The 11637-nt window shown below is 44.0% G+C and overlaps 1 protein-coding gene across 5 annotated transcripts in view; it reads left to right on the top strand.

The window, feature by feature from the left end:
- The first annotated feature begins 379 nt into the window (after positions 1-379).
- LOC138176501 (phosphatidylinositol-3,5-bisphosphate 3-phosphatase MTMR8-like) overlaps positions 380-11637 on the top strand; it is a 49415-nt gene continuing 38157 nt past the window's right edge. For all 5 annotated transcript variants that reach the window (XM_069107282.1, XM_069107281.1, XM_069107280.1 and 2 more), the window contains exons 1-2: positions 380-612; positions 9447-9569. In XM_069107282.1, coding sequence (XP_068963383.1) covers positions 589-612; positions 9447-9569 — 147 coding nt within the window. In that variant the 5' untranslated portion in view covers positions 380-588. The remainder of the gene's footprint in view (positions 613-9446; positions 9570-11637) is intronic.

The raw sequence follows: 11637 nt of genomic DNA, 5'->3' as shown, positions 1-11637 counted from the left end.
GGAGGAATAGTATTTGAGAAACAGCGGGGAGGCTGTTGTTTTGTTTTATCGAATTTTGATGTCCTTTCCATTTCTCAAATCTAAAGGTTCGTTGAGGGTGAGTGCCTGGTGGGAGTGATGTCTTTGGGCCAGGCCGGGCCAGGAATTGGAGGAGGGTGGCGTGAGGTACCAGTGCAGAACCGAACCCAAAGAAGCTTGGTGAGTGCCCTGGTTCTCTTGTCCCACTGGAGAAGGGAGCCAGAGAAATTCGGAGGTGCCCAAGACAGGAGGAGGGCAGGCTTTCCCTCGGAGGGGAAGGAGGTGAGACTGAGAGGGCGGGGCCTAAGGCCAAGGGGGCGGGAGCGGCGGCCAAGGAGGCCCAGTGGGCGGGGCCGGGGGGGGAGGCGGGATGCTCTCCCCTGGAAGCAGCTGCGGAGCTGGAGGGAGGGGGAGGAGGCGGCTTCGGTGGCCGTGGGGCAGCAGCAGGAGGAGGAGGAAGGGGAGGAGCAGGAGGAGGTGGGGGGAGGTGACTGAGGCTGCCCGTCCTGTCCCCCGGTGCCCCAGAGCCAAGCCCACCACCTGGGACCAGGAGTGCGGGAGACTGAGGCCATGGAGCACATCACCCTGCCCAAGGTAAGGCACGCCCCTGAACTCGGACCAGGGAAGTCTCGGGACCACTTCCGGGCTCGGGGGGTACCCCCCCATCCCGGCCCTCGGGGACGCAGAGCCCCCCTCCCGAGGAGTCTTCCCCCAGGTACCCTGCTTCCTACTTAGGTGCCCTCTCCCAAACAAGCCCTCCGGGCCCGCTTTGGATGTGTTCTTGGGTCTCCCCGCCACGCCTTGGTACTCGTGTGAACTTCCTTCAATAGGTCCGGTCCCGTCCTGTCCAGTTCTCCCTGTGCTTGTGCTCACCTAGGCAGTGTGGTGTAGTGGGAAGGGTGCCCGCGGGCTTCGAGTCCAGATCCCAGCGACCCCTCGATGGATGGCCGCTGGACTATGCCCCTCCCTTTTCTGGGCCTGAGCTTCCCCTTCTTTAAAATGAGGGCTTTAGACTTGATCCCCCAAAGCTCCTGGCTCTCCTGTTGGAGACTTGTAATTTCAGTGTAGAGAGAAAACTGCATTCAAGGAAGAAACCGCCTCCGCCAAAGTAGAAAGACAACTCTCCTGCATGTAGTCTTAGAAAGTTTTGTTAAGAAGAAAAAAAAGAACAAACAGATGAGACCTGTGATTTCATTGGTAGAGGGAACTCCCAGTAAGGGAAATCTCCCTACCAATGCAGATCTGCTTCTGCTTTACAATTATGAACCTTAGAAGTGCCCATGGGAGAGGCAGAGCTGAGTGATTTGATGATTAGAGGGGACTCTACATTTTGCTATTGATATTCTGTGAAAAAAATCACCACCACTATCCCACTCCACCCCCACCCCTCATGTAAGGGATACAATTCGTTGAAGATGCCTTGCAGGAGCCAACGCCAGCTCTAGTTAATAATGACTGACAATTTTTTTATCAAAGGATCAGAGACTCAGTTTCCTTTTCTGTAAAATGAGGAAGTTAGACTATGTGACTTCCAAGATCCCCTCAGCTTTAAATAGGTGTTATCATCTGTAATGTAATACCAAGGAAAGGCAACTTCCCAAGGTTCAGAATACCAGCATAGGTGCTCTCCATTTTACTCAGTGACAAACCAAGAACAGAGAAGGTCAAAACATGACACCATTCAAAATACAGCATTTACTAAGGGTGATTAAATAATCTTCAAGTATTACCCCACCCCAGGACCTTCCATTCATTCAATCAATTACAAAGTCCCTGTTCTAAATACTACTCCACCCCTAGGCTGTACCTTCATTTAGTCCATCACAAAACCCCTCTTCTCAAATGGAGATTAGTTTCCAAACATAAGTAAAGTACATTCATTTGTTCAACCATAGAACACAAAAAGGTCAAAAGTTCCCCACCCCTGGATCACAATTGAATCTACCCCAGAGTTATATCAAGTTTAAGCACAGCACTTAATACCCAAATGGAGGTCTTTTCTTCATCTTGACATGAGGCAAGTTCTCAGCAATCTTAGTTCCTGGGGAGACAAGGCTTAGCAAGGCCACAAGATACATTGCCAGTCCCCTTCATTAATTCATCCTCTGTCTGTAGAACAGTCCTAGAACCCCTGAAAACATTAGCAAAACCCTCTCCCAGGATTTCTGTAAACATACAACCAGAAAATCCTTCTTCAGGGCTTCTGAAACAACAGAAAGGTTCCCAGACCCCTGCAACAACAGCACTGTCCTTCACCAGTGGACAGTATTGACTCTCTGTCTGCAGGACAGTCTCAGGGCTTCTTAACCAAAAGCCAGGTTCCAGGACTTCTTCAACAACAGGACTGTCTTTCACCAGTGGACAAATCTGGCAAAACAACATCAAAACAGACAGACAAAGTACCAGCAAAACAGCCATGTCTCCTCAGTCCTTGGTAGCTCAGGGGGCAGGTCTCAAAAGTCCAGGGCGATTCAAAGTGACCCCCAGCAATTCTCTCAGTCTCTCTCTCTGCCTCCAGGAGGTGCTGCTTCCAAAAAGTTCTTCTGCCTCTCTCTTGTGTCTCTCCAAATCTATGTCACCAGCTCCTCCCAGCTCAAGACTTTCTTTTCACATCAACAAGTCCATCCCACAGGTGGGATTAACAAGCTCTGGGTTTTAACACAATCAATTTGAAAACCAAGCCAATACAGGGGGATCTTTATGTTCCATTACTATCACATCATCTAATAAAAGGAGAAAAGTATAGGCATCCCTGTGACTTCCTGGAATAACTGTAAAAGGCTCTGAGAGATTTTGCCTAATTTGAGAAGAAAAGCATAAGTAAAAGGGGGGTAGTTTTGTGTATGAAAATCACATACTCATCAGGAAATTCTGGCACCAGAGGAGTGGAAACATGGTAAAACATTGGAGACAACATTAGCAGACAGAGAAATAAAAGCGAAGTCATCACAAAATACTAAAATACAAAAGAACACATGGGCAGAATGAGGAAGGAGGAAGGACTTTGGGAGGCAGATCAAACACCCAGCATGGAGGCGTGAAGGAGTGAAGCTAAAACCCTACTGGAACTCTCTGGAAAAGCAAAGCAGCTACTTCATTCTAGGCTTGCTTTATTGACAATTTGATCCTTCAGAAGGTAGAATAATCATTTCGGGGATGTGATTTCCTGAGGAGAAATGAGGAGAACCTTGGGGGAAAGGAACCAATCTTAGAATCTGTGAAAGAGAAAAAAGAAAATTAGGCATAATCTGACATGTACCCTAGCCTTGGGGAAAGCACATTTCAGAAGGTTCATAAAAGGGCTAGACCAGGAGTGGGGAACCTTTGGCCTCGAGGCCATATGTGACCTTCTAAGTCCTCGGGTACAGCCTTTTGACTGAGTCCAAGTCTTACAGAACAAATCCTTTTATTAAGGTAATTTGTTCTGTGAAGTTGGGATTCAGTCAAAGGGCTGCCCTTAAGGACCTAGAGGACCACATGTAGCCTCCAGGCTTTAGGTTCCCCCACCCCTGGGATAGACATTGGTATTGAGGTGGCCCATTAGCTAGAGCTCCCAGCCTAGAGTCAGGAAGACCTAAGCTCAAATTTGATCTCAGTTACTTATTAACCACATGACCATGGGTAGGTCAGTTACCTCTGTTTGCCTCAGTTTCCTCATCTGTAAAATGGGGATAACAATAGCACTTACCTTGCAGGAGCTTTGTGAGGATCAAAGGAGATAATTATTGTAAAGTGCTTAGCACTATATGAAGTTAACTATTATCATTATTATTTCTCTACAACCTAAAAATCCCATACTCCATAAGAGTCTCCAGGGTTAGATTCTGAAAATGGAAAGAGAAACAATTCCAATGAAGGAATAAAACGGAGCAGCTATCTAAAAAGACGTATGAATAGAGGGGATTCATTGACCAAGGTAGTTTTTGAAAAAATAAATTTCATTGCTATCTTTTGTCCTTACATCACTTACATTTCCCATTGCGTCTCTTCCCCTCCCCCTCCCAGAGAACCATCCCTTTTAATGAAGAAAAAAAAGTTTAGTGAGACCGCCAACATGTCAGAAAAGAGTGACATTATACAAATCGAAGCATTGCCCCATGTTGAAGGGGGCATCTGTAATGTTAATGGGATGTAAGATCTCCCCCACCATTAATAGGTCTCACATGAAGCCCCTTAAGGGGAGCTTGCTTGTAGGAAGGCTTTCACACCTTTTGCTAAGTGTATAGTTGATTCAGGCAGTCAGAGGCCTGTCTGTTGGTCTTTTTTTCTCTGCTTGTATTTTCTCTGAAGTTCAGGGTGCTGACCTTTCCCCAGAACTAGTGAATATTATTAAGAAAGATTGTTGAACCCTTGATCAGCTAGCTTTCCTGGTAAAGCAGATCTAAGAACCTGTGCTAGCAGCCATCCTGGGGATGCCAGTGTGGTTTCCACTACAGCATCTTCTCCTCTCTTGTTTCTAGGGCCAAGTAGAAGATGAAAGCAAGGGCTGTTTAAAAAGAATATGGAAGCATGAGGCAGGCCTGGAAGAACAGCATCAGGAACACAAAAGCTTTGAGTAAACTGAGGATGGTGATGACCAACTCAGACTTTTTCTAGCACTTTATGAGGAAGGTGATGAATTGTCAAGGATTGTCATCCTGATTTTCCAGCACTTGCTGAGAAGGCTCACAAAGGATGACTTTAGGTAGAACGGAACTGACTGGTGATGTTCCCCAGAATGGCTGAAAGTAGTTATTTATGTGATCAGCTCTGGATATACAAATAAAAAAGGAGCTCTGTCCCTGCCTCTAAGGGGCTTGAATTCTAATAGAGACAGACAGAAGAAGAGATGGCACTGCATCTCCTTTCCAGATGTAGAATCTACATCTAGACCCGCTTTCCAGGTGCTTCCTGTAGCTCGAGTGTACCAGCATTTACTTTCTCTTCCTGCCTTAGAATTATAATTCAACAAACATTTATTAAACTCCTATTGTGTGCAAAGGTACTGTCCTTAAAGTTGCTACTGTAGTCTCTTTTTTTTGCATTTTGGAGGGCAATTGGGGTTAAGTGACTTGCCCAAGGTCACACAGCTAGTTTTTCTGTTAAGTGTCTGAGGCCGGATTTGAACTCAGGTCCTCCTGACTCCAGGGCTGGTGCTCTATTCACTGTGCCACCTAGCCACCCCTAACTGTAGTCCCTTTAAAGGCAAAAAAACGTCTACTTTGTCTCAAGCAATTATTATTGTGATTGAGATAAATGGGGGGATCTTGGGGATCATTTGGTCCAACACCCTTATCTTACAGATGAGAAAACAAAGGAAAATGATGGGACTTATCCAAGGTCACAGTGTTAGTAAGTGGAAGATCTAGGCATGAAACTTTGGTCTTTGGATACCAGGTCCTGTGCCATTCTGTAAAATGGCAATAATAATAGCCCTTGACTGCAGGGGTTTTGTGAAGATGGAATGAGATAATGATTGGAAAGTTGCCTACCAACCATTAATGAGGTCATTACCCTTGACATCACCTCCTCAAGACAGTCAGCCCAATACTTTCAATTGTCTTTTCCTAGCTTTAATTAAACAAACAAGAAAATATTAAAATGAAGTTGACTTATTGGGCCTTCTGGGCCAGGAGTCATTTTTGTCTCTTTTTTTTTTGGAGGGGGGAAGGTAGGGCAATTGTAGTTAAGTGACTTGCCCAAGGTCACAAGGCTAGTTCTTGTGTGTGTGTGTGTATGTTAAGTTTCTGAGGTCGGATTTGAACTCAGGTCCTCCTGACTCCAGGGCTGGTGTTCTATTCACTGGGCCACCTAGCCACCCCCATATGGAGTCATTTTGAATGGTTTTTCTTGGCATCACTGTCTGTCCCAGTACAGCTTACTCCCCACAAATATTCCCCTCCTAAGTGGCATTTGAAAGCATCTTCCTGGCTTGGCCTGCTCTGCTCCCTCACTCCAGCCCTTGGAGTTCCAGAAAGGTTTAGTCCAGGAGTGGGAAACCTGCAACCTCAAGGCCACATGTGACCTTCCAGGTCCTCAAGTTTGGCCCTTTGAATGAATCCCAACTTCACAGAACAAATCCCCTTAATACAAAGGATTTGTTCTGTGAAGTTGGGATTCATTCAAAGGGCTGCATCTGAGGACCTAGAAGGCCATACATGACCTCAAGGCTGCAGGTTCCTCATCCCTTTAGGCCATATTAGAAATGACTGAATACGTTTAGCAGAAAATACGGTATTTCAATATATGGTATCTCTAAATGACAAGACTCATCCTTAGATTCCTATTTCTCTGACCTCTTTTTTTCCCTGACCCCCTCCTTCACTGCAGATGAGTTACATGCTTTTTCTGGTCCTTCTTTCTTGTTCTCACCTTATTGCTTTCTAGCTCGGGCTGTTTGTATTCACCTGCCTGGGAGGTTTTATGAAATACAGCCATCAGGGCAACATGAACACTGCTAGTTCTAATTTACAGCTCTGACCCATTTACCTTCCTACCTGTTGGGATACCCTTTCCCAGTTTGAATTCAGGTCCTCTGATCCCCTTTCCTTGAGATAATGTGGTCAAGGAAGCAATACCAACAAGTTCCCCTAAACTAAGTCAGCGTTCCATTTCAGATGGGGGTCTGAGTTGGGGAATTTGAGGTTAGTGCTCAGAGAAACTTTAAATGATCATGTGAAAGGTCTGATTTTACTTTGGGCTGTATTGCCTGTGTATCTTTTCTTCTTCGGAAAATTATTTTTAATTAAAAAAAAAGACAAATATTAGCCTTTGTGTGGATGGATTTTCAGAAACTTAGGACTATGAAAAGTCTGGTAAGCATGCCTTTTCTAGAAAGCAAAGGCATGCTCCCATCAAGTTCCCCATTCACAGGAGGTTTATCTTTAAAAGCTTAAAAAGGGGCTTTTTGATACCAGGAGAACATGCTCATTGGAAAGGCAAGGGCCTGTAACAGACGGTGCTGTTCTTTGACTTTTTTTCTGAATTTCAGGTCCTGAAACACTTTGGCTCTAGATGAAGCATTCTGACTCTTTCACTTGAAAGAGACTTATCTCATTTTGTTAAGTCCTGGGAAGCTTCATACATGGAAGATCTCTTAGATGATAGGACTTAGGGCTGTAAGGGGTCTTGAAGCTCATCTAGTCAGAGCACCTCATTTTACCAGTGAAGAAACTGAGGCCCAGAAGGGAGAAATTATTTTGCCCTCAGCCACCCAGATAGTAAGTAGCAGAGGTTGGATCTAAACCCAGGTCCCATGACTTTGCTGCTTCCACTTAACCTTATTAACTGATCTAATAAATGCATTCAGTACCTGATAGTGGCATATACCAGAACTCTATTTCCTGTAGTGTTTTTCACTGGATCTTTTTCAGAATAATAGAATAACAGAATTTCAGATTTGTAGGAGGCTTAGTTGGCAATCCAGTTCAACTCATACTGGAACCCCTACCCCCTACAACAAGTGTTTTTAGTCTGGGGCCCACTGTGGCTAGGCTTCAGGGGGCTCATGAACTTCGATGGAAAAAAAGCAATTACCCCTTTATTTTTACTCTCCTTTGGATTCCTTTATAATTCTAGTGTTTTATTTTATACATTTAAAATTGTGGCTTCCTCAGTCTGCCTACCCACATGGGGGGAGGGTGTCCAAGAAACAAAAAGTTCCGGATCTCTGCTCTATGACCTGGCCAACAAGTGGTCATCCAGTCTCTACTGGAGCATCCTAGAACAAGAGTATGCTGCTACCATATTGGATCAGAATACCTCCTTAGTCTTCATTTTCCTCCTCTCCCTTCTCCCTTCTATTGTTGATGTTTTGCACTTTCTTGCTCATCGTTTTAAAGGAAAGACCTTAATGAGAAAACAGAAAAAAAGTCTTTTGAAATTTGAAAAGAAAAGAGAGGACAGGATTTGGAGTGAGAATACTTGGGATCTAAATCCCCATTCTGTTCCTATCTGAGTGACGTTAGTAAATTCAGTTCACCACTCTGTGCCTCAGTTTCCCTCAATCACAAATGTAGGATCTGGACTCAGATGACCTTTACATCCTCTGTTTTTTTTTCCAGTAGTATTCATAATGAATGATTATATCAGGCAATGATAGTATGGGGCATGTCTGATGCATGTTCTTAGGCTGGTAAGCCCTTCTGGACCCACTGTGTTCCTCATTTTAAAAAAATTGTAGATTTGAGCTGTTGCCAATACTTGTGGCAAATCAGGGTAGTAAATGGATTAAGAAACCTCGGAAGCGCATCTCATTTCCTTTCTTCCGGAAAGGGAAATAGAAAACACCATGTTTTATGGGCCATGGGGTCTCTAAGAGCAGAATTCTTGTAAGTGTCACAACATCCGGTGTGGTCGTGGCCCTGAGGGTGAAGTGTAAAAGAAGGGCATTGACCACACTGCTCTGTGGAGAACAGGGCCGTGTAAGCTACTTAGCCAGGCCAATCCCTTGTTCCTTTAGGTAAAGAATACAGTTTCATATTCTGATTCTTGACTCATTCTTGGCTCCCATTGGGAGAGCAGGCACCATGCCATGTTGTCTTATATTTCTGCCAGTGTACAGCACAGTTCTCTGCACACTCTGGGGCTGAGAAATGGCTGTTGAAGTTGGGGTTTTCACTCTTCTTCCTTCCTTCTCTGCTGTGTGGCTCAGAGGCTCTTGCTCCAGCTTCCTCCATCCCTTCAGCAAGTATTCTTGAATCACACCCCAACCAACCCCTTCCCTCTAGTGTTTGTATGCTTCATTGCTCCTTGATTCTTTCCGGCAGGCAGTCCTGGACACCCATCCACCCCTGACCCGTCCACACACACACAGGTTGAAAGTGCAGACCCAAAGAGTCGTTTTGGAATGCCTCAGTGATCAGTGTTTCTTATCATTTTTACAAAAAATGTGGATGAAGAGATCCTTATCAAACATTAGGACATTGGGCCACATATTATAAGGGAAAATTTAATAGGAATAAATATAAATTTTTCACTTGGCTAGTAAGTGTCTGAGGCCAGATTTGAACTCAGGTCCTCCTGACTCCAGGGCCAGTCTCTATTCACTATACTGCCTAGCCACCCCAAATGTAAATTTTTTTTAAAATTAGCTTCACAAGCACAAGATGGTAGAGATATGCCTTGATGGCAGTTCATCTGGAGAAGATCAGGGGGCCTTAGTAGGCCATGTGTGATGTGGCATTCAAGACGCCAGTGTGATCTTAGGCTGCTGTACAGGAGTAGAGAGGTTCTAGTCCTACTGTCCTCTGCCTTGATCACATCAACTTGTAACTAGAATATGCTGTTTACTTCTGAGTATCTCATTTTAGAAAGGCTGTTGGTAAAACTGGAGAAAGTCAAGAGGAGAGCCACCAGGATAATGAAAGAAATGTTTAATTCTCATATTTCAGTCACAGGTAGCAAGTTGGAGTTTAATCTTTTTTTTTTCTTTTTTTCTTTTTAAATAGGTTGAAAATGTCCTGTTATTGAATCGTTATGTAAACAAGAAACCAGCTAACGGGACTCTCTACCTTACCGCAACCCATCTGATATATGTAGATGCTTCTGCTGAGGTCCGGAAGGAAATCTGGGTCTGTGTTCCTGATAAGAAATAAGAAAGTATAACAAGGACTTGTACATGAAGGCTTCTCATTTGGCATGTAGGAGTTTCTCTAGAGCACCAGTATTTAGTAATGAATTGATTTTCTAAATGATATAGACCAAGGGTGGTGAATCTGTGGCCTTGAGACCACCTGTGGCCCTCTAAATCCACAGTTGTGACCTTTTGACTAGGTCAAGTTTTATATAACAAATCCTTTTCTTAAGGGCATTTGTTCTGTGAAATTTGGATTCAGTCCAGGGGCTGCCCTTGAGGACCTAGATGGCCGAATGTGTCCTCAAGGCCACAGGTTCCCCACCCTTTCCTCGGAAAACACTGTTCAAGTGAACCTTTTATAGTGGGAGCTGTAGGCTGCTGTTGTAACCAGCTATAATTGTTCTAATTCAACAGCTGTTTCTTAAGCACCTACTATGTGCAAGGCCCTGTATACTAGCTCCTCACACTTCAAAGGATGATGTATTTTTTAATAGGCAAGGCTTGTTTATTTTACAAATACTATACTTATCACACTGTGTATACTAGGTAAATAAAATTTATAGCAAACAATGTTATTTGTAAATTTTCTCTTTTCTGCAATGGCATAACCTCCCAAATCTCCTGCTGTGCTGGTGTCCTGCCATATACTCTTTGAAAACCAATGGACTCAATTATCTCTGAGGTTTATTCTAATTGTAATATTCTCTTCCCTAATGGCTCGTCAATGATTTTTTTCTCTGCCTCTCTAAAAAATTCATAGAAACAAAGAATTTCTGTCTGAAAGGAAGCTGAGAGGTCATATAATATAATGTTCATATTTACCATATAAAACCCAGAGAGGAAAGTGACTGGCTATTAAGAGATAGAACTGGGATTCATACCTGCATCCTCTGACTTGAAATCTCTTGCCCACCGTATCACGTTGTCCCCTAATGTTTCCAGGGATTTCCTCTTCAGTTACATTTTCAATCCAGAACTTTTTTGTTCCTTCTGGCCATCTTCTTAGGAGGTGGGAAAGGAAAGCAACGCAGAGACCCTTTATTCCGGGCCAAGGAAGGTTCTTGGCCTTCCAAGTAGAATTGTCATTCAGTCATGTCTGATTTTTCATGACTGTGTGGACTGTACTATCCATTTGACATTTTTTGGCAAAGATACTAGAGTGCTTGACTATTTCCTTCTCCACTGGATTAAGGTAAACAAGTTAAGTGACTTGCCCAAGGTCACATACTAGTAGAAGTATCTAGGGTCTTTCCCACCATCCCATATGGGACAGAATGGATTGCTGCTCTCTGGTTTATTGATGTGACCTGGGCTTAGGAAATTAGTACTTGTTTTTGTAGGTGTTTTTTTTCTACCTGACCTTGGCTCCCCAACCTTTGCCCAGCCAGTGGCACACTTATTTTTGGTCAGGAAATATCCATGTTGGGAGATCCCAGTGAGGAGACTAATAGAGATGAAAATCTTTAAAAAGAAAGTCCATAAGGACTTACATGGAACTTCTAGTGAGCATACACCCTTTCTCAGTGCAGAATAGTATGTGTTCTGCCAATTAGAAAGAGCTGCCCAGGCCACTGAGAGATGACATGCCCATAGCAGGCCTGGGACCTCCTAGGACATCTCAGGTTCACCACCCCAGACTGCCTTGCTTGTATTGCAAGTATCTTTTTGTATGTGGCTCACCAAGTAGTGAGAGAAATGGAACAAGTTAGACAAGTCACTCCAGCAATGAAAGATTTCCATGTTTGTTTTCTTTCCCCGTTCACCCTGCCCCCCAAGTCTTCATATACTCTCCAGACTTCTAACTGAAAGATTCCGTGAGAGATACAGCTCTTTTAGGAAGAATTTGAAAAAAGGAATGAACAAATGAAGTCGGCAACATCGTTCCAGACCTCTAGGGAGGAAGAACCACAAAGCTGTAAGGGGACAGAAATTGGGCCGAGTGAAAGGAACATGATGGAGTCTACGGTAACACAAAATGAGGCCCAGAGATAGGAAGAACATCAAAGGGAAAAATCCTCCCCCAATTTCTTATGTACTTTGCTAGCTTCAAAGGGAAGCTGAAA

The sequence above is a fragment of the Petaurus breviceps genome, unplaced genomic scaffold (genome assembly GCF_028583685.1).
Source record: "Petaurus breviceps papuanus isolate PSGF00001 unplaced genomic scaffold, PetGlider_PUasm1.0 89763, whole genome shotgun sequence".
Classification (NCBI taxonomy): domain Eukaryota; kingdom Metazoa; phylum Chordata; class Mammalia; order Diprotodontia; family Petauridae; genus Petaurus; species Petaurus breviceps.
The sequence above is the reverse complement of the archived record's forward strand: the minus strand, read 5'-3'. Positions and strand labels throughout refer to the sequence as shown.